Here is a 23529-nt window from a genome sequence, read left to right as displayed (position 1 = left end):
GCAGCAAAGGGTTGAAGCAGTAAGATTCAGAGGGGAACCCCTATAATACGAGGTTGTTGACATTTCAGCATTTACCTAATGTCTATGTGGTGGACACATTCACATTTTCCAAGTCAAAAACCCACTTAGAGCAATTCAAATGTACAAAGATGGCAGTGGCAACAGTAAAATTAGGATGCCATTAAAAAAAAAAAAAAAAGGAGAAAATTCAAAGCTGGGTAGCAATCAGGTATGTTCCGGACAAAAATCTGCCTACGGTACGCTTTCTTAAACGCAGTTATACTAAACCTCCTGGGCAGGCAAGCAGGAGTTGTTATTAGCATTTAGGGAGGGAAACATCCTCTGATTCCAAGCTGCTTCAGAAATAAAGCATCCATTCAGAAGGAAATTTCTGCTGCCTGTGAGGTTCACCTGACCCAGGAGGCCAGATTCTGGCACCGTGGGAGGCCGTGCTATTCATCGAACTGTCATGGAAGCTAAGGAAAACATTCAGTGCCTCCCTCCGCCGCTGCGGTTTGTGCAGCGATCAGGAGAGCAAGCGGCTCCCCCGGGCCCCGTACAGCTGGGCTGCACCGTGCACGCCGAGCACAGCGGCACCGCGCTTGGAGCTGCGCAATGTGCTCCAAATCCGACGGCTCCTACTTGAAAACCTCATGGGAGAACTACAGCCATGCGTTGTCTGCAACCAGCCACTAATTCGGGTCCCTGTAGGACTCTGATATTATACAAAGGGACAATACGGGCTTTTAGACACTCAGGAAAATCAGTACGAAATTCACATGGATTATTTTTAAGACTTAGGAAAATCTGCCATTGCTTGAGTCTAAATATATATTAAGCCAGCTCCCAATTCTAGGCAGGGATCAGGGGAATGGAGATGAGCTTAAGCACACAGCCCCAGTGGACTTCAGCCTCTAATGACTTTAAAGGAGTTTTAACACAGCCAAGCAGTCCAGGGAACTTGAGTTCTTTCCTGGAGAAAGAGATTTGTGGTTCCTCTTCCTGGACAAGGAAAGATACACCATTTCATCCAGAGATCTGTGCATCACAGGAAGCTTCTACAGTGCAAGAGCCATCCAAAAAGGACTGGAAGGCCAAACACGAGCCACAGCTTTTACAATTATTCCTTGGGAGAGGACATGCTCAGGAATTAGGTCTCCAAGGCTGCCCATAGGCAGGCAAGATAGTAGCTGGGCTTGAGAAAATATATAGGGTCAATCCATCTGAGCGAGCCGATGCTGCACCGTCTCATCAGCCGGTCTGAGAGAGCGGAGCAGAAGCATCCCCGCCCCGACACCGGCGTCTGTAGTTACAAGGCACGGGAAGACGGACCGCTGAGGGCAATTGGCAACAGGATCTGCTAGAGCATCCCCCCAACAATTAATTTTTCCATTACTCAACCAGACAGCTCAGAATTCCGTCAAATCACACATTTCAGGTAAGCCTGTGGTCAGCCGCACACGAATCCCATTATCAGCCCTCCACAACCAGCCAGAGATTTGCAAGGGTGAGAAAAGCCTGGCCCATGTTTGCAGCTTGCGATAGCCGCCCTGCTCCAGACTCCCCAAAGCACATGGTTATCTGCTTTTGGCTCCTTCTTTCCTCTTGCTTGTTTTGCCTCTGGAGCCAGCTTCTTCATAACACTGAAAAAATGATAATGCTGTTTTTTGGTGTCCCCCTCTATTTATGAAGGGGATGGGAGTGTGGTTTTGTAAATTCCATCTGTTTCATTAAGAAGTGTTTATTGTTCCAGATGAGTGCGGCACTCAGGTTTCTTATGTTTCCAATTTGCTTTTTAGGACTCTGGCTTTAGTCCAGAGAAGTGATTTTAGACTCTAATTTCCAGTAGCTTTTTCCTACTACGCTTATGCTCAGAGAAGCAAGCTGTGTGAATAAAAAGCAATAAGGCTAAGCCAAACAATTACCCCTGCCAGTCTGACAGCCTGTGCAGGAAAGCAGCAGTTTAAAATCTTTCCACTTACACACATAATTTAATGAACACACGACCTGCTTGTCGTTCAGCGTTTCTGACCTCTTATGCCTGTCTCAAACCAGAGCGTCCACTCCCTCGTACAGCGAGGCTGGCGGTGAACAGCACGGATGCTCTGCAAAGCACGACCTCTCCCCCCACCCCAAAACCGATTCCTTCCTTCAGTGAGGCAGCTGGGATGGCAGCTTGACTTTGAGAGGACTAGTGCCAGCCTCATGGAAGAGCTCAAGGAGCGAGCGCTTGGTCACACCTAAAGACTGAAGGAGTGAGAAAAACCTAAGAACATCCGTCCCACGGAGTCGCAGAGCTGGACGCTGCACTTCTGACAAGTACGCCCGAGGTGTGACACTGCACAGCTCCGTTAGAAGGATGTGAGACTCTTTAGTTAACCAGATTTGCTGCTCCCTCAAAAAGATAGAGGCCCAGCTCCCTCCTCTGCTTCGGTGCCAAACGCTCCCTCCCAAATGCCTCCTATGGAATATTCCGTGTAGGTTGCAGAACTCCATCCAAAACGCCTCCAAATTTTACCTTGCTCAGGGCCCCCACGCAATCTAGTTCCAGAGGCTGTAAAACAGTGTCCTTCTCTAATCTCCAACTGCTCAGTCTCCCATCATTGTGCCCTCGCAGCTACACGGGCGATCTAAAAATCCCATCCAGAAACAATGCAAGTACACCCCATGGTGTTTCCGCCTGTAAGCTTTAGTCCCAGGCTTTACAGATGTGGGAAGAGTTAGCTTTTCCTTCATTACAGCAATGAAATTGCTCCTTCTTTAGGTACAAACTCAAAAAGGACATGTTTTCATGCATTTTTAAGAAGCTAACACTTCTCAGAAAGAACACGCTGTTCAAAACAGACAGCGAACTCACGGTTGTGTTTCCTCCCAACAACTGTGGTGGAGTCGCTGTGACAGTGCTTGACCTTGCTGAGGGGGAACTGATTTCCCAGCGTTTCTAGCAGTGCTCAACATCGTTTCCTTTGTTAGTGGTGTGCGAACACCATGAAGCCAGCAGGAGCACAGCAGTGCCATGGGGAAAGGTTTGTTAGGCAACTGCTGGAGGAAAGAGAGCAAAAAGCAGCGCAGGAGCACACGGCAGGGCTCGCGAGCAAATTCCTAAAGACCAGCTCAAAAAGGATGCCACCTAATTTTAAGGGAATGCTACTTACTTCCCACTTTTACAACTGAGGCCATCACAAGTAAAACCATTGCAGAACTTACTTAGACAATTGCAAGGGGTCAGAACCCAAGAATAAAACCATATTCTGTCCTGGTTCGGTCAGTCTGCTTTACCTGCTGGTCAGTATTCTGGGGATCACAGTTTCACATCAGTAACGTGATCTTTTCCTCTGCTCTGGATGGAGCTCACATGCAGCTGCTCCCCACTGCAGAAAGAGGCTTTGGAAGTATCAACAACAGACACTCCAAGACTGCAGTGTCACCTTTTCCTTAGGAAATGTTGTGAATTCTCAGCGTTGGCACCCCTTTTTTCACAAGAAGGGTAACAGAGTTTGGCAAAGACAGCCCCAAAAAATTAGAGAGGCCACCAGGACCCTCTAGCCTAAAACCTGGCCCCCAGTGGAAAACAAACAGGTTTTGATTTTATTTTGCTCGCTTCCTTAAAGCACAAGCACTGGGGCTTAAGGCGCCCACAGTTCCCTTGCCAGAGCTACCAAGAGGGGAAATGCCTGGCACACGCAGAGGGGAGCAGGAGCGCATGCTGAAACATACCCAGCCTTTGGCTCTACGCTTCCCCCATGATTTCCAACTCTGAGATCCTTCTAGCGTAGAGATGAGCTCAAACAGTCATGCAAGCGGGGAGTGTGCCCAGACCTGCTGCTAAGATACCCTTGAAAAAGGGATACTTTAAAAATAGTCATGTAACTAGAAGTCTCCTGTTGATCCCATAGCTTTTTACTCTTTGGCATCAAATGCTGTATGCGATGTTGTTTCGAGAGACTATTCTTATTTAAACCGCACTTTGGATCTAACTTTGAACTTATATTGCAAGGTGCTATCTTCTCTGCCTCCCCCCAGCAGGTTGCACTGGCTAGCCAAGGAGTTAACAGGCTTTGCATACCATCATCACTGGTGTGGTGTTCAGCCGTAACGTCCTGAACCGAGTCTTCTGTTGAGGCTCGCTCTCCGTGAGGACTTTCGCTACAACAGAAGGAAAAAGAGATGTTTTACACTGGTAGAAATCGAGCTTCCTCGTTTACAAAGATCAAAGATAACTTAACTAGGAACATCCGTATCAGAAGCCAATATCTACGTTCCACTGTGACAGACACTTAGCGGGCGCTTTTGCACGTACTGAAGCCAGTGTGTTTAAAAATCAGGCTAAGTTCTTATTTGATCAAGCAAACCGAACAGCTTTGTTAACCTTCTTGTATGCTATCAGTAAAGTCCAACTTCAGATCTTACAACCCGGACCTCTGGAGGTGTTCCAAAGTCAGATAGCAGTGGCACGTTGGGTCTAGCTCCTCTCTGCCATGCCAGAATTACTCCCTCAGCTGTATTCTCCATTGCTCTAATTAGCTCATTAGATGACTGATGAGATAGCTGCCACTTCCTGGGGGAAATTAGTTCCCAATTCATAATGATATTTCCAGGTCTGAGTTTGTCATCTCCCTCCCTCCCTTTTATCACAATCTTAAATTGTCCCATTCTTTTCACTGAACGACTCCCACAGCCAGATTAATTGCCTGGAATCGTTATTTACGGAGCACCTAAACGAGCAAGGGTACTCATTTATGATTTGCACAAAGAAAAGCTTTGAAAGGATCAATAGACAACAAGTGGCAACCGAAAGTTACGTTTTGGTAAGAAGCTGCACGAGCAGTTCCCTCAGGACAGGGGCAGAAAGGAAACTGGAAGAAGATCCGTTGCCTCTCCCAAGCAGCTCCGCAGACCTGCTGCCAGCTGGCAGAGTCGCCTGCCTGCCCTGCCTGCTCCTCTTAGAAGAAAAAAGCACTCACTCCTCATCTCACCAGATGCTGTTGCTAAAGACAAAACGCGTTTGCTGCACTCTTACACCGTAACCCGTTAGAAGCGGTTTTTAATTCTCTTCACCCAGTAGTAACGTCATCCCTCGTTTTGGCCTTGCAATGGTTAAAGTAAGTGACCACGGATGTAAAGTGCTCTCCCTTTGGTAATCTACCTCCTGTGCTCTCTTAAAGGAGACAGAAAAAGAGAAAAAGGAGAAGGGGTAAAACGTTTGGATAATTCTGGCAACTCAGTACGCTTAATCCACATGACACGAAGCTGCCCCACCATCTTCTGAGTCAGTACCTCAGGAATCAACCTTTCCCATCCTTTGCAAAGCCTTTATGCTACATAATAAAGTTTACAGAAGAATTTGAAGCCAAACGGAGGTCCCAAGAGGAACGCAGCATGGAGGGCTAAAGTTTCATGCAGACTGTGAAGTAATGTCGCGTACAGCCAACACTAAAGATCCAAATACTGCACAAAGACCACGTGCCTCTTCCTGTCCATGCCTGCGACAGCACTTTCCACCAAAAAACCTGTCCTTGCTGCAGGCTCAGTCTCTGTCTTGTGAGCCCTGGGATGACGCAGTGGGTAGCGCTGGGCTGCTGGGTTTCACCCCGAGGGCTCTGAAAGCGCAAGCGATATACGCTGCCAGGGGAATGCAATGCCAGTTGGGCATCTACAAACTGTCTTCTTCCCTGCAATTCTGATAGTCTCGCTTGCAGGTATGCAGGACTCCTGGACTCTTCCCATGCTGTCCCCGTGCACTCTCAGACAGACAGACAGATACAGCACCGTCCTAGGCTTGACTCAAAGGCAGTATTTCAAAGACGCCTGCAGCACGGCCCTGAATTTGTCATAAACTCTGAACCTTGCCCTACCCTCCCCTGCCCACGGCAAGCCGTTTACAAGCTCCTCGGCAGCTGCCGCGCGCCGCTCGCGGCGAGAGCGCAGGCACGGAGGCGCAGAGCACGCGAGCCGCGGTGCCGCGCCTGGCAGCGCCCGTGCCAGAGCACCGCCTGCGAGCTCGCCGGCACACAGGCGGCTCGGCCCAGTGAAGCGGCACCGGGATATCATGAACGTAGCAGGCTCCATTCCCTGGTGAATCGGCTGAACAGCAAGGATTCACTCTGCTGCTTGCATGCTTTGCGGCAAGGAGCCCTATGGGCAATAACTAACAACTATCTAAATACCAGGGCTATGAGAAGGCTTGAATGGGAACCAGATGCTTCTTCCTGGCTTTAAGCAGTCTCCCTTGCTTGCTTCTACCCTTCTCTGCTTAATAGGGTCTCAGGTCAGGGTGGTTAGGAAGGGCAGCGAAGAAAAACCAAATGCCTTCAGAAAATTGATATTACTCTCCAGGACATTTTGCCTCCTCCACACTCATGTGAAGCATCAACGAAACCGAGCGTACTGAACGTTTCACATTTTTATTCTCTTCACCTTACGGGACAAAACCTCTTGTCAAAGCTAATGTGTTTGCTTAAGGTCACAAAGACTCTTAAATTTTTTTTTCTCTGAAATTCTTTCACAAGTAACATCAGCTAAAAACATCAGAGTGATGGGTAAATGAACAGAATTTCCAAAAGAGGCTCTGGCAAGTCTTCTGCAGGCAGCAGCTAGCAGAGAGGAGCCTCTCCTCAGCGCACGTACGTGGAGCGAGCCGATAGTTAGAGCTACTCTGAAACAAGTCAGGGAAACAAGGCTAGCTCTGTCACCAGAGTCACTTCATTTAAAAAATGTATTTATTTTAGTATATGAAAATAATCATTCGCATTCCTGGGCCACTGGAGGAGGGAAGGAGTCGGGGGAGAAGCAGGACAAAATTTAACATTCCTCATTTTCAGAGGGAGAGATCAGCTCGGCCAGTAGGAAAGAAAACACCTCCTTTCCTTCCCCCAATCCCCAACCTTCCACCCCAGATGACAGGAGCCGCTCTGGCTGAATTGCTTCCAGATGTGGCTTTCAGACTGAACACGCGGCTGGGCCTCTTGAGCTTTAAGCTGGATGGAAACGGTGATTTTGCATTCCTCCCTCTTCCCTCCCCCACCATCAGCGCTGCCCTGAAAATTAAACCATGCCACAGCTTTCTAGGTTCAGCTGCAAGTGACCCCTGCGTCTGAAGCAAAGGCACTGAAGACAAGCAGAAAAAAAAGGCAAAAGCAGGAAGAAAATAAAAAAAGGAAAAAAAGGGATTGATTTTGGCAGCTACCACACCAGACCATGCAAGAAAATCCCTACACAGCCTTGCCCTTCAAGATAAGTGAGCTAGGTTTGACAACTGAATAGCTACTTTCTACCAGCTTCTTTCTTTTAAGTTGATGACTCTCCAGAGATACCAGAGCCATCTTCTCGTCCATAAAACAGATTTCTGAAAGGCTGGGCCAGATGCCTGAATCCAGAATTAGACAACACAACGCATGACTGTAGCATGCTAAGCCGTAAATAAATATCCACCCATTCATTTTCTCCTCAGTGGCATCTATCATACCAGTAATCTTCGGCGTTTCCACCTCCGCTGTAGACTGGACCCTCCAGCTCCCTTGGTCCTGGGAAGATGTTCTCATGTTGCATGATAATGGTTTTGATCAATTCATTGACATGAGCTTGGCAAGAGACTTGATCATGACCTTCAGGCACAGACATCAGAGTTGGCCCGAAGCAGATGGCTAAATTGTAGGGATCCATCATGTTCTCTTCACTGAACTGAGATAAACTGCAAAAGACAGAAGCGGGCAGGAGGGTTAACAGCAGAAAACAACATTACCATTGCTGCCGCTGGAGAACACACAGCTGAGCTGGGAAGGTTCGCTTTGGGCTTTCTACCGGTTAAAGCTGATCAGCTGGGACATGAACATTCTGGGTCCCTGAGAAAAATGAGATACTGATGGCATTTACAGAGAAATGAACTAGAAACCCCAAAGGGAGTTTGAAAGCTCAAGACTATGCAAAAAGTACTGGATGCTGACTTTACAAAGGGAGGACATTCTCCTTTAATCTTAGTCTTTAATTCTTCTCTGTTACTGTTGTTCACAGCCCAGCACTCAATGTCAGCGCTCTATCAGGTCCCCTCTGTCGAAATGCACGTGATCAAGTGTGCTGAGCATTACAACCTTTCTCAAGGCCCAGGAGCTTCTCAAGCGGGCCTTTTTCGGGACACTTCTTCAGGATTTCTCAGCAAATCTCAATCTTACAGTTTCTATATGGTGCTTCTTTTTTTTTTTTCTAAAAAACCACAATTTTAATCTGACCATATTTTGTCCCAAACCTACAATTTATGCCTTTCAGGTACCAATTAAAGGCTGAACAGAAAACTAAGTTCCAATACAATTCCCCTTGAAACTCCTGTTTTCTAGATCACTACTTGGAAGAAATAAACACTACTGCGACTGGAAAGTCACACATTTCAGCAACTCCAGGAGTGACAGCTGTGAAACAAACACCCTGCTTTCCAACGAGAAGTAACCACTTGAATATATGGATAGGTTTAGTAAATGTCCTGCTCCATTTTAATACAAATCTGCTAGAAAAAACCTCAAACCCAAATATTGTCTCATTTTAATGTAAGGAGTAAGATGCTCATCAAAGGTAGCTGATGAACCGGAGCTTTACACCAGCAGACAGTAAGCCTCAGGGGTCTGTTAGGTCAAAATGTTGTCTTACATGTGCATTTCTCTTTCACCTAAAGGGGATTCAAAGGGCTTTGACACTATATATACAAACTTCTGGTTTGGACATTTTTTCTTTATGCTACCTCAGGTGTCAAGACCACGTTACTGGAGGAAACTTCTGACTCCTTGCTGCCAAGCTACCCGATGAACCAGGCAGGTGCAGCGGGCTGTTTTAAAAAGATACGCTCCCTCTCCACCACTCACACTGCCTAGTACACGGCGCTCCTTGCTGGTGCAGAGCCCCCTTTCTGACTCCTCCACATCACTTTTTGCTTGGATTACCAACACTGTATTTGCTTTCATTTCTGGAACTCCTTTGAGATTGCAGTCGTATCTTTGGGATGAATTTCAGCGAGGCTGAAAAGCCCAGGAAGGCAGATCCAATAGCAAGCTACTGTGGCGTTTGTACCTTGAACAGCTGCGTAGATCACACGCAGCTATGTTAAGTCTGGTTCTGTCTGTTTATTCTGTTTATTTATCGCGTTTATTCCAAGTCCTACAGCAGAGCGACCGTGCTTTCAAGGATACTCACTGATTGAGGAACGCAAAGAGGTATCTCATTACAATCAGAGTGGTCTTCGGCAGGTTCAGAAGCACCTTCCGGATGTGGAGTGCTTTTTCTTGTAAATTATCCATTGCTGAAAGGAAGGAAGAGCACCACAGAGTCATCGTGTCCCCATAGCCCCAACTTGCCACTATGTCCAAATACAAGCAGTATACTGTGATGGCTCCTGTGCAAACTATGAAGAAGGGCAGCCAGTGGCAGAGGAGCAGCAGCAGGAGGAAGGAAGGGTTTGCCCATTTTCCAGATCCTCCAGCACTGCCTGGCAGGGGAACGCAAAGGCTGCAGAACCTGCTGGCGAAGCCTTTGACGATGAAGGTCCCTGAACATGTAAAACTTCACTGCAAGCTCCCTCCCAGCGTGGGAGCACTGGATGTCATCTGTTTCTATAGTTCTGGCACAATAGCTCATTCAAGTTAGCTTAGAAAGGTGGGTGTTTAAAAAAGAAATTGTATAACACTCAAAGGAAAATTAACATAGTTAAAGGGTGAGGCAAAAAGCTCTGTGTGCAGCAGCCTACTGAGAAATAAGTGGGCAGCATAAATCAACTCAGAAGGGAGAACTTATTTGGAAGCAGATTTTTCTTTTCATATGATATGAATTCAACTCTGTGAATGCGTTTATCAGGAGAAGAAAACCACGAGTCATTTTAGAAGCAGTTATCTTCTGCTTTACTTCAAAGGCTGCCACCGCAAAGGCCATTTCACAACTTGGACAACAGAATCATTCTTCCATTCTGAAGGACACGGCGATCGTCATGCTATTTAAAATGAGGTTGTTCACACACAAACCACACAAACAACCCTCTGCCACAAGAACCACCTTTAGAAACCATCCAAAACGTTAACAACTGGACTGTGACTGCCCTTGTGATTGATATTCTTTAACAGGAGTCAACAGACGGCCCCTCATGGCTATGGAGCTCAAAGGAATATGACTGCTGCCTTGCCAGCTAAAGAGAACACGCAGAAGCACGGCAGCGGACACGCAGCAGCGTGTACCTGCCAACGCCAGAGAAAGCACGCAGGGCAAGAAACCCTGCTGGCGATCCCTGCTTCTGACACCTTCTCACGAGAGGTCTTAAAGAATGTTTTTCGCAAGCCGAGGGTTTTCTTTTATTCTGTTTTAAAAGAATCCTGTCATGAAGCACTGCCTCAGAAAAATCCACAAGACAGCCCTTAAAATCTAGTAATTTCTGTCTCCTTGCTTAGTCCTAAAAAATTGCTATCAGAATAAGGATGGCTGTAACCAGGTAAACGCCCAGACTCTGGCTAACAGAGACCAGTACAACACAAACCCAAAGTAACCATAAAAAAAGATTATTTTGAAGCCAGGAAAAAGGGGAAGAGAGGAAAGTGGAAGATGAGATTGGAAAAATTAATCTTGTTTCTTTTCAGATCTTTTCAGATCTTCGTATACTTACTGACACAGGCGATCAGATCATGAAAGATATCCTTGGGGAAGAGAGGGTGCTCCAACCCTCGAAAGTAGAGCTTCAGAACTCCTGCTATTGAATCCATGTCATGGTCATTCTGGTCCCCAGCCAATGGATCTTCCCCTTCATGACAAGCAAAGAAAAACAGGCAAGAAAAATCACAATACTGGAGAAAAGGATCCGACTGGAATAATGCACCTCAGCTGGAGAAAAGGATTTATGCGACACAAAGTTAATCCCACCTACTCCAACCACACTACAGTAGAGAGAGGTGTCTCCTGTGCATCGCAGTCGAGAAGGGAAGGCTCTGACAGCAATCCCAGGAGACCTGGGACAGCTTTCTATCGAGCAGATTACAGTCTGACACCGGAGCGCCCGGCTCACGCCCACGGAGGGTGGTGTCGCTCCTAGAGTGGTAGCAGCACTCCCAGGCCCTGTGATCCAGATATTTTGGTAGGGTGTGAACTTCACAGATCCACCAGGGAGGCGAACATTACACGACTCCAGGAGTGCAAACTCACAGCTGAAGCTAAGGTGGATTCAGTGCACGTGCAAGAGGCCATTGAGCATCATGCATGTGGCTCAGCAGGACGCTGACATCTTATGTCGAATTGGCGGGGGGGAGTGTTACTGGGGCAGATAATTTGTCACTGCAGATACACCACAGTTTGTCTGTATTACAAAAGAAAAGATGCCCGCTTAAGGAGTTGTTCTCTAGGGAAAACTCCCTATCAGATATAATTAGATTTAATGACGGGGCAATCCTCAAATTGAAGTTATATATATCCATTATGTGACTGAAATTACCAAAGCTTGCCTATTATCTAAATAACACACAGGATAATAAATGGGCCACTACAACACAGAGCACTATCCTTGATATTAACTGCCACCAAGGGTTCTAGATGAAGTAATAAACTGCAGAGACATTATTGTTAACTTTGTCAGTTCTGTATATCATATGCTTTATAGAGACAAGTGAGACGAAGGATTAAAAAAAAAAAAATCACCTTTTCATCTCTGCATGTTAGTGCTGGAACAACCGGCTATTTTCCTAATACGACTGGTGTTTCCTTTATTTAAAAAAGTGACTTTCATTCTGATGTCAAGCCTTTACCTGCAGCCTACGACACACATTTCTGCTTCCTCTGTTCTTGAGGATTTTAATCCTCAGGTAGATGGAGATGGAGACAGGGGAAATTAGATGCCATGTTTTGTACGTGTTGTCCATGAAACTCCTCTCTTCCCGAAAGCAAAATAAACTTGCTACACCCAAGTAGTTACTGCTCATCTCTTCCAACAGCAAGCATAGAAACACATGAACTATATTCTTTTAGAGTGATGTATTCAGGGAATTGACATGAGGCCTGTTGTTTTCGGTGACCCAAGCAAGACTGGGGAGACGGGCTGCAAGGACTGCCTGAAGAGCAAGCTCTTTCCGAACCTGCTCTGCTAGGGAGAACAGCCCAGCTAGAAGCTGATGAGTCAGGCGGCTCCCAGCCGTTCTTTGCCTTTGTATGGAATGGTTCTTCACATAGAAAATCAAGTCTATTAAAAGCTATGTCAAGTTAACAGTGTCTTGACATTTACTCTCTCACTTGCTGATCTTTAGAATAAATGTAGCCAAGCTGTGCCTCAAGAACATGGAAAACACAGAATTTCATCCTCTAGCAGCCAGCCTCTTCCCAAAGAGCTGGGGGGAGAGGGTAGGAAAATGCAGTTACACCCAGTAATGGAATTATCTATATTCTGTAGTGTTACAAATAATCAATAAACTATCGGACATGAGAGAAGATTGAATTCAGAATATTTATTGTAGAGACGCTCTACAAAATGTAAAGCATAACGTCAAACAACTCAAGGTTAATGAGCACTAGGAAAGTACTTGGCCTAGGCTCGCTTAGGAAACACAAAAATCAAAGGAACAAAATACCGCAAGAGCATTTAAACAAATTCATGCAATTGGCAACAATTTCTGGGATCCTCCTTACCTCTCTCAAATGCATTTTTAATGTCATTTACTTCAACTTGTGACCCAGACACTCTGAATATTCCTTCATGCTGCAAACCTGTAAGACAATGGGAGATGTTGATATCGGCAAGGTAAGATAAGATAAGCTGGCACCGCCATCAGCTACAGCGTATATGCTAAAGGAAATATAAGCGTGCTGTTTTAAAAGCCGTCTTTCCCTTATATGTCCAGGCACATACAGAATATGTAAGACCACAACTCAGCACCACAGAGAAAAAATATTAACCCTTCTTTGTAAACTGACAGAATAACTACGCCGTAACAGCCATGCGTGTTATCTTTTACCCTGAAGGATCCCCAAAGGATTTTACAACCCAGAGGAAGTAATAAACTAACAGTATATCAGCCAGAAGAAAAATACAGCTAACTCCACAATGCAGCAGTTTATTTTGCAAGAGCGATACCACAAAGGCCCAGAGCAAATCAGCCAATTGAAACGGAAGCATTTAATTACCCCAGCATGACCTGCTATCCAGGGTTTTAGGATAGTCTTTAAGACATTCTTGCTAAACAGTAAGCGTTAGGACTGTCATTAAAACCAATTCTCAAGCAGGCGAGATGCTCCGATACACTACCACCATAACAATTTTGTTGGTACGCGTAAGATGAGCAACAACCATCTCAAATCAACTCACGAACAAAGTAGACGCTTTATGTAGGGAAATCAACTCGCATTCATTCAAGCCTTTTATCTGGAGACTTTCTGAAACGGGGAATGCTGCGATGTCTTTGCTTTATTTATCATAATGGCTGTAAACTAATAAGCTCTCTCGAATGCATCTGTGGCCTCTTCCTCTCAATTTCTGAGACTGCTTTTATCGCAACGCAATGAAACCTTTGCAGTATGTGGCTGTGTCTGGTAGCTGTGACACACAGCGATGAACAGTGAAAAGAAATAAACCCAAGTGCAGAGCAGCAAGAATGAAAATGACATTCATCCCACACCTACGCAGCAAAACATTTAGAAATGTCAGGCTACCTCCAACAAAATTCATCCCTGCAATGCAAGTGCGTCAGGCAGGCTGTTTTATCATCTCTTCTGCCTAAAGCGAATTTGTTGTATAAAAGCACATTCCTTCTAATTACAAACTGTACCTGTAAGGCCACGATCTGGCATTCAGAGTGAAAATCAGTGGAGTCTGTTGGGGATCTAAGCTAACCCAGGAGTACGAGTCTACGAGAAAATCTCCTGATGGCCCCAATTTGGTTCGCAACGTGGTTTCAATTTTCCAGCAAATGTCCAAGTACGGCCTTAATGAACGTTTATAGCACTCAGTTCTTCCAAGTGATGATGAGAATGGGACTCTAGATTATAGTTTCTAACATGGCAATTCAACAAGGAAAATGAAACGGGACCTACTGTCTGGCTCTGCGTCTTGGTTAATGAAGATAAATTCAACCTCTCTCTACATATGTTAATTAACAGCTGTTTCACATGCTACTAACAAACAATATCAATTAAAAATGAAAACAAATTATAATAAACATATAAAATCTTTTGCAGCATTCAAGGCTGTGAAGTTAACCTTCGAAGCAGGTATAAATCATCTCATTGTGGCAATAAGTAAGCAAATAATTTACTACTTGACCTCCTACATTCAAATACTTCAGAGGACTCCTCCTCCTCCAGGAAAAGCGTGGTTATTGGTGGTGAAGCCCCATTTCAGGGCTCAAAGCAAGGTGAGGGGAGGTGAGGTGTGTGAGGCATCTAAGGATGGGAACCCCATTTACAAAAAACAAAGGGATATTGTTGGAAGAAGGACATTTGCAATGTCAGTTATTTGCAATAACCATTGGGAAGAGCGATCGCATGCACAATACCAACAATATAGCCATAAAGTCAGTGACAGCTCCTTTATATTGCAGTCTCTAGGACTCCTCTGCACAAGCACCGCGTCCCGAGCTACTCTGAACAGTTTTCAGAAGGCTTCTATATCACTGTTCATCTTATAGAAATATCACGGGATACCTTTTGTTCGTAAACTCACCGTGCCTGCTAATGAACCGTATGCAGCTCTCCACGACCAGGGGAATGGCTTGGGAGGAATCCTGCGCAGAGTGGAATTTAAACAAGAAGAGCCGTCAGAATGGAGTGATAGTAAAAAGGGAGGGGGGATGGGGGCTTGGATGGGAATGGAAAGCAAATTTCTGCTCCAATCTGCCATATTCCGCTTCCACGCGGTTCCAGATGTGTTCAGTTTCTGGACCGGTTACCACATATCTCAAATATGAGCAATTTCAGGACTGCAAACTCCTGCTGTTTTGACACATAGATTTAAAATAGCTCATCGGTTCCCTACGGTCACGATGCACTAAGTCGGGTGCACCATACAGGTGCTCACGGAAAACACCGTCTCCGGCCCAACCACAGTAAAGCCTTCTAGACTGCCGGCTTCCAGCTTAAACGCCGTGAATTGAGGCTTTAAGTATGGAAACAAGCCTTTACACTTCCCCAGTCTCTGCCTCACGGCATCACTGATTACTTTTTGGACAAGTGAATTTCTGTGATGTCTGCGGCCATTCCTCCCGTTTTGGGGAACAGCGGCTAAGCAACAGAAGCGCTGCACTTTGCTTAAGGTCAGATGCCAGTGATTAAATTTACCAAGTTTCTGTCCATTCTGCAGCAGTTTTGGACAGCAATGCCTCTAATTTATATCAAAATGCTCACTTGTTAGGGTGCTGCAGCATCACACTGTGATGGGCTCAAAAGGATGAGAGTCCTCTGCTCAGAAACACACAATATACAGAAAAAAACCCAAAACCACACAAAAAAACACATTAAAAAAACATTTTCCCCAACTTGTTTAATTTTTTTTTTTTGTTTTATTGAAATGTCATAGAACCTGGTCATATAATGGCAATTAATAATTTCTCTACTAATTAGCCATAGCCAGTTAGAACTAGTTTTCTGGGGGCGGTACAGAACACCACCAACCAATAACGAATCCTTCAGAAGCCATCCTGCCGCTCAACCGGCCCCTGAGGAGCCCAGCAGAGATTAAAACTCTCAGAGCAGTTATGTTTTAAACTGTTAGGTCACAATAAAAAAACCCAACATTAAAACCACATGCAAGTGGTTTAATGTAGGTTACTGTGGGCTGTGGATGCAGTGTTTGAAGACAGATCGGTTTTTAATTTAGGTTTCCAAATCAGGGACCAGTCTGACAGCTCTACTCGAGTCAGAATAGGTTTGAGACACCTCAAAAACTACTTGTGAAAATGGCAATCAAGATGCACACATATGGCATTTTCAGCATCAGAAAAGGACCATTTTTAGAGCATAAATAAAGGAACAATTAAGCCCAGAAAATGAAAAAGGTTTGACTCTGCACACCAAAACCGCAGCCTGCTCTCTTCCTTCATTTCCAATATACAGGGATTCTAAAAACTACAAAGCAACACCCCAAGATGGACTGTATGAAATGAAATTTCAAGCCAAATTTTGTCTTTACAGTATCAATGAGAAATATCTTGGTTTTTCCCCTTTCTTAAGGAAACATATTTTAGCTTATTAGGTACTAAAAGTAACAGACTATCCACCACAGACAGGAAAACACATTGCTTTTGTAAGTTCACTACAAGAAAGCACAAGAAGCGAGCAGGTCCTGGTTTAACAGCATTGCAGGGAAAATAAAGGGAAAGGGGACAAAGAAACAACAGCATGAAACCATAAACCGTGGCTGTCCAGACAGCTCAAGGCTGTTTGGCATTGTTGGTTCCGGGCCTGTCAAAACACAGAGTGAAATGGTTCTAAATTTTTGTGGAAGAAAATGAATCAAGGCTGTGGATCCACGTTTTACTGATTTCAGTTACTGAACAAGCAGACACCAGTTCCACTTGAACAGGACTGAAAAGGTCCATGTTAGGGAGGGAGGGAAGGATAAAACCACTTCCCTGTTTTCCACCTACCCTCCCCTACACAGACACACACCTATCCCTGTTCCCTTACTTAAGGACATGGTTATTACCTGCTTCCTTACGGTGGAGCTGCGCCTGCCGCTGATGAGATCAGAACCACCCATTGGTGCAGGAGGGAAAAACAGAACAGAAAAGTCAAGATAATCCTCTACTACCACCGTTCTCCTCCGCTCCGTATTCCAGACCACACGTGTTTTGGAGGAGGGAAGGAGCCAGATATACAAGTCAATCATAATGACTTAGTCTTATGCAATTTATGGAACTTCAGAAAGATTTTAAGTGACTTTATATCACTAAAAAACCTGAAATAGACACAAGGGACTCCACTGCTTTGACAAAAGATTACCCTCGACATTTTAATTCCAACCATATGGAAACCTGTTGTATAGGGCTCCTTGTTCAAAGATGAAGTGCGTTATAAACTGCACGTAGCTGTTCTCCAAAAGAGCCGCTACTGAGGGGAGAAGCAGGTGGGAGCGTGCTGGTTCCTACTGAGCTGTTAACAGCAGCTATTGGGGAGTCTTTATTGAAGCTTCTGATAAAACCCCAAATAAATAAATAAAACACACACACCCCAACACCAGCACCCACTAGTCAGGCCAAGCTGTTTCAGTATAAACCGTGGTGGCCTCATTTATTCATGTTGGTAGACAACAACTGTAGACAGACAGGAGAAAAAAAAAAGCCTTCCTTTGCCAGGATTTTTCCCTCAAAATGTATTACTGGGGTTTTAAATTCCTATAGTTCCTTGTAAAAATCAAGCATAAGAGATAATAAGTAGAGAGGCCCTAATGTATCATTCAAGCCAACTCCCTGCTAGGGCAGATGGCTGCTGAATTACAAATAAGGTGATTAGAACCGTGATTTTTAAAAAGACTGTACAGTGTGTTAATTCAGGGGAAATTCCTTTTATAAAAATCAAAAACACTGAATGAAAAAAAGCCAAATCAGATTCCGCAGGCTGTCACAGACAATAAGGTCTATTTTAAACTATTAGCAGTAACGATTCTTTGATATTTAAAATTGTTTCATGATGAACAATATTTTATTATTACAGATGTCAGGCTCTAATTAGGACCTGTCAGCTTTGCTTTGCTGTAAGGGATGTGAAAAGTAGTAATGACTCCAGATCAGTAGTAATCACCTTCCTTTTGTTAACAAGGCAGGATGATGCACAGCCCCTACTCCAGCTCCTCCTGCCCAGCGGAGCCCCTTGAATCCATCAATTTGGAGATGGAGATTTGTTATGTTTTATAAAAACCCCATCAGGAGAAGCTTAGTTGTGGTTCTGTGATTGGTCCTAATTATAAAGGAAAAGTTTATTCTGTGTGACCTCTGGACTGCCGCGCTCCCGTTCCACGGCACGGCGGCGAGCGTCAACAGGGTAAAGAGTTTTCTGCCTCACGTTACGGAGCCCCGTAACACCAACCCTGTGGATGAACCCTGCGGAGTCACGGGCCCACCTCCCTTAACAGGACTGTGTTTATAAAAAAACAAATCTTCCTTCGAAGAATACTTCTCTGGGTGACAGAGCCAAATTAGACAGTTTCTCACACCTGCCCATCCCGTCCCCGAGCTGGATTAAATGCACTGGGGCAAGAAAAAGCGCACAACCTCCGTGTATGGGGTTTTTTTCCCCCCCGCCTTGGTTATTTTTAACCCCAATCAATTCCCTGTTGCAACAGGCGGCCGTGCCAGCAGGTGTATGGTCACAACTGTGGCGGCTGCACAGGGCAGCAGCAAGCCAGGAGAGGTGTTTCAGCCAGCAATGCATCAAAGTATTCGTTACTCAGCTGACCGGAGGTTACTAAACATACGTATAAGTGGTGCCACCACCTTGCACTGATGTAGGTAATAGGAATGATGTTTAAAGCCATATTAACTAGCAGTAATTGACTTATATATTAGGTAAAATTAGTATCTTTTTCTAACAGATACATATGCTGGGCTGGTAACTGCTCTGCAATGGCAGTGACCAATTTGCATCAGATTTTCCTTAAAAAACGATCTCCTGAGCCACACCTACCTGGCAAGGGAGCAGTCAGTCCTTTGACCTGTTAAGACAACAAAGAAATACAGCATTAGGAGAAAGGAACAGGAAAATCCTTTCAACTGCTTCGTAAAGCTAGTTTTGGAAGGAGGTGGGGGAGAAGAACGATCAGAGAGGGAGGGAGCAGCTCTGGGGCGCCGGACAGGGGCTGCCCCCCCAGGAGCACTGCTGGGGAGCCCACCGAAGCCCACCCCTGCCCGCACAGCTCCTCTGCAGCCGACCAGGAAACACAGCACACGGCTCGGGCTGCCCAAGGACTCTTTCTTTGGAAAGTATTGTTTCTGAAAATTAGTTCCCTGTGCATTCTAATTGTTGACTTCTGCTGCCAAAAAACTGGGCTTGTCAACCTCTCCCTCCCTCCCCCTTCCCAGGGGAATTGGTGGGGCGAGAGATTATACTTTATAAAGCCAGTTAGTAAGATTGAAAACATTCACGGATTTGTTAGCCCACAGACTGAACGTGCTGGCATTAAGCTATTTTGGGAGGCAGACGTTTAATGATACTTTCCACAAACATATTTATAAAAGCGTTCCGTTCACTTGCACTGAGTTTGCGAGGAAGCAGCCAAGCTAACGACTACCGCTAATGCCGGCATCATTTAAAAGAGCACAACAAAGAGTGAGAGAGACACAAAACTAGTATGTGCCCCCTGGGAATTGCACAGGCCAGAGCTTTTGCTGGTGTAGATCATCATCAGCGAAACCATACGGATCTACAACAGCTGAAAAATCCACCTTGCCTACAACGTCTTCCTGCTCCTGGGGAGATGGAAGAACGAACAAGGGAAACGTCTAATTGCTGATGGCTGACAATTAGCTGAACACATCTCGATAGCCACTTTCCTCTCCCTACGTAAAGCCAAAACAGTGCATAATTTACATGAAAATGTTATTCTGAAGCAGAATTTCCAGCCATCTGTCCCATTTCCATCACAGAATATTCATATATATAAATTACACGGCTGTGACAACATCAAGGGGCTCCTAGATTAGGGTGACAAATGTGTACAGTAGGCAGGGACATAATTACTTGTAGATAGGAAGACTTGCTGCTATTTTTATTACTGGAACTTGTCATCTTTAGATTAAGGTAATTTGCAAGAGGACTAATAAATGTCACCTGAGGATGGGGCAAAGAATAAAAATCGTAACAAACCCATGAATTTTCCAGGGACTGAAGACACGCAGCTGTATGCACATTTTTCAATAAAGCTTCTAACCATGCTCCGGGGACTTGTGAAAGGAATTTTATTTGCCCATTTCCCAATTAAGTGACATTTTATGGATAAGCCTAGGCACGGTCCCCAGTTTGTACCATTAACCCGCTAATGTGGTTTTGGAGACAAAATATACCTCCCTTCCTCAGCTCCTTTTGATCTCACAGATGACAGAAGTGATTTTTTTTTCAGAAGCTGATGGAGCTCACCCTGACCCACACTGGGTCCCCTTCACAGAGTGACTAAGCCAGCTCTGGTATTGCAAAGCAACCACAAAAAACCAGAAGCAGCCTTTAAATCTACATAGCAATACAGAAATCGCATTTAATTTCCTCTTCTTTCCCCCCCTCCACAGCTTGAGATGGGTTCAAGGGGCAGGCAGGTTAAGAGGAAATAGGTCTCGGTATGCAGAGGTCAGCTATGATCCAGGAATGTGATTAGTCACGGGGGCAGCATGGGTGTCATTTGGAGATAGTTAGAGGCAGAAAAAAATACCCTAAGGACATCGATCTTTGCCTTCATCCACCCTTTCTACAGGACAGCTGAAGGGACGAGCGACTTTAAACAATAAAGCTCAAAACGATGGCAACATCCCTTCTTTACCTTCTAGTGGTTTGGGTCTGACAAACATGAAACTCTTAATTACTGTAGCCGTACGTATTTTATTTTTATAGTGCATTTTTAAACTGAAAGCGAAGCACTTCAAAGACCACATGCTGCGTAAGTTTTCATTCAGAAGATCTGCACACCATAAACTGTGGGGAGTCCAGTTAAGTTACATATCAAAACACAAGCCCTGCTCCGGCACACAAACCCAGGAACAAGTTGAGCCATTTTTTGACCTGACATTTAGACTGTGAAGACCTTCTCTGCTGCAAACAGGAGGCAGACAGGTTTCTATGGAAACTTGGATGCATAGTTTAAGCGTGTTTGGCCAACAGGATTTGCCCATACCATGAAGGGAAAGAAACCTTCCTTTGTTCTGACACTAATAGCAAATGCATACTCGGTTCTGGCTGCCGCCCCTTGCCTAATGCCCTCTAGATAGGCAACATATTTTACATGCTCTGAAATTTGTTTGGTATTCTCCTAATAAAAGCCTGTGCTCACATACATTAGTCTGGTCTGGACTGAACCCACAGAGGTGAGAAGCAGCTAAACTACCATGCAGACAAAACTTCTGACCAGCCTGCAAGGCAATACTGCTCAACTAATCAGTAAACTGTAAATCACAAGGTTTGCCCCAGTACCGATGATTAAGTGAGGAGCAGAATGCGCGTGTACGGGGAGAGGACGGGATGAACAAATGGGCATATGCTTCATTTTCACAAATAAGCGATGCGCATTAGTGATTCATTGAGCATTTTCTGTTCACCGTTAATCAAGAAGCCATGTAGGTCACTTGGCTTCTCCATCATGTAGATCGGAAAAATAAATTCATGAAACACGAGCATGTCCCCTTTGCATCAGTAATCCAAGACCGTTACACTCAGCTGACTAATCCAGTAAGCGCAATAGCCTGGCTAATAGCAGTGACGAGCGGGTCCCAGACTCACTTTCTCCCAGGGTTTTCTGAAGAAGGTCGTGTTTAGCTTGGAGCTTCGTTATCAGGTTCCTGCCTTCCAGATACTCCTTCATTTTCTGTGAAGGTGGAAAAAACCAAGATCATGAGTAGGCAATTAATTTCTTCCATTTACTGGATTCTGAACATGATGCTCAAGTACAGAATTACACTGGAATTTACGGTGCAAAAGACGCACTGAGTCCTCCTCCTTCGTGCACCTGTGTGAATCTGAAGCGCGGTCCCTACGTCTCTGCAGCGCAATTTCTATTGTTTCACCGTGGAATCAGCTGAATGTTCGGCATCTTTCAGGCATCTGAGAAGCTGTCATGCAGCTCCCCTCCAGACAGGGTGAAATGGAAATGCGCTTCCCTCGCGCGTCACGGGCAACTGAATGAGCAATCTGTTTTAACAAACTAAAAGGCTGCTACTGTGCTTATTCTCTCACTTAACCTCTCTCACCCCATTTTACTTGTCAAATAGTGCGCCTGCCTCCACGCTGGATGATACGCAGGGTTGCAAGGGGGGCACAGGACAAAACAAATAAAAGATATTATTTGAGCTCAGATTTGTTCTCTCGGTGAAATACCATACAATCATGCAGTCATTCTTCCCACTTCTTTCTGATTTTTCACAGCTCTGTAAACGCTAGGTTTTTTACAGCTCTTTCATCCCTTTTTTTGCAGTTCAGAACAGCATTATTTATCGTCACCGCGCCGCAGCGCATAAAATACTCTGCTGTACGGCAGCCGTCCACATTATTATTAGGACAGGTTTACACTCAAACACACATAAATAGCACATAACTCTTTAAATACCACAGGCCGCTCTTTAGAAACATGAGCTATTTTAAAAATTCAGCTAGCAAAATGAACACAAAAAGGATTCTTATTTAACAACGAAATGTTCCAGTTCTTGTCTTCACCCTTCCCCAATTCTATCCACTTTCTTCCAGTTCTGGTCTGGTCTTGCCAAATTAGACTGCAAATCCTTAAGGTAAAAAACAAAAAAGGTATTTTAGCTAATAGAGTGCCTGGGCCCTCAGCAATACATCCATACTCTGCGGCACTGCGGAGGGTGGGGGGAAAGCGTCCAGGAGCTAACGAAGGCTCCGTTAGGGGCTGCCCAGCAGCGGCGTCCACTGACGTGACAAAAACGGCCGAGCTGGGGCTTTAATTAACTGCTAAAAGTCTGCATTTTATGTCCCTTTGGTTGACAACATTGGAAGAAAAATTTCACAAGAATTAAGTCCCTTTGGAGACTCTCAGCGCTTCCTGCTTCCTATACCAACACTTCCAATGTTTTTGTTGTTGTTTTAGAAGAAATCAGGAAGCGTGACCGCTGTGGCAAAAAAAATATTAACCATATCTTTTTTAATTTCCCTGGAGAATCTGTTTGCCAAGACCCAACTATGTATTTTGCAAAATCAGTTAAATTTTTGCATCACATCTTGGCAGAAGAAAACATGAAGAGTATAAGCTGCAAAGATAGACAGAAAATTGAAGTGGGGATTTGAGGATAAATCTGGTTCTGCGATGTGCCGACCTCCCCGTCTCAAAGTCACCATCAGGCTGAGAGACAGAAGGGCTAGAAGGCTCAGCTCCAAATAGCTCTAGCAGAAGCTTAAAGATCACCAAAGCAACTTGATTTGGAAGGGAGTTAAGCTTCCCTTTGAAGCAGATTTTAACACCTAAGCTCAGCCTAACGGCAGCTGCAGTTCAGCGCAGGGCAGGAGGATCCCCCGTGCGGGGCCGGGCAGGGCAGAGGCTCGCCGCTGGCACTCGCGGATGCTCTGCCCGATCGCTCCGGCTTTGAGGCGTTTGGAGCGGCCACATTAAGAACATCGCCTGCCTGCAGATGGGTACCAGGGACTGTTTTGAAGGAGAAAAAGATAAGGTGCCTATCCAGCGCAGTATTTCATGTGTTCTTTCTGTTTCCTCATGCCTAACATTCAGTACCCTGCCTGTTACCAGTATTCTTATGAAAAAAGTAAGTAATTTGAAAATTGGGCTTCAGGCTTTTTTCAATGAATTACAAAGATCCACTAGCATTTGATTTCTGGCTTAATAGCAGCAGTCAAGAAAAGAAATAATCAAACTACAGGAGAACT

General features: G+C 45.0%; 1 protein-coding gene across 4 annotated transcripts in view; it reads right to left on the bottom strand.

Annotated features, from left to right (window-relative positions):
* The window catches only part of SRGAP2 (SLIT-ROBO Rho GTPase activating protein 2), a 113011-nt gene that overhangs the window by 10792 nt on the left and 78690 nt on the right, over positions 1-23529 (bottom strand). For all 4 annotated transcript variants that reach the window (XM_064472340.1, XM_064472341.1, XM_064472342.1 and 1 more), the window contains 9 exons: positions 21415-21499; positions 18619-18646; positions 16643-16673; positions 14663-14723; positions 12634-12711; positions 10631-10765; positions 9178-9283; positions 7466-7690; positions 4067-4146 (listed from right to left, as the gene is read on the bottom strand). In XM_064472340.1, coding sequence (XP_064328410.1) covers positions 4067-4146; positions 7466-7690; positions 9178-9283; positions 10631-10765; positions 12634-12711; positions 14663-14723; positions 16643-16673; positions 18619-18646; positions 21415-21499 — 829 coding nt within the window. The remainder of the gene's footprint in view (positions 1-4066; positions 4147-7465; positions 7691-9177; positions 9284-10630; positions 10766-12633; positions 12712-14662; positions 14724-16642; positions 16674-18618; positions 18647-21414; positions 21500-23529) is intronic.

Source organism: Phalacrocorax carbo, chromosome 23, assembly GCF_963921805.1.
Source record: "Phalacrocorax carbo chromosome 23, bPhaCar2.1, whole genome shotgun sequence".
In the NCBI taxonomy this organism is placed as follows: domain Eukaryota; kingdom Metazoa; phylum Chordata; class Aves; order Suliformes; family Phalacrocoracidae; genus Phalacrocorax; species Phalacrocorax carbo.
The sequence above is the reverse complement of the archived record's forward strand: the minus strand, read 5'-3'. Positions and strand labels throughout refer to the sequence as shown.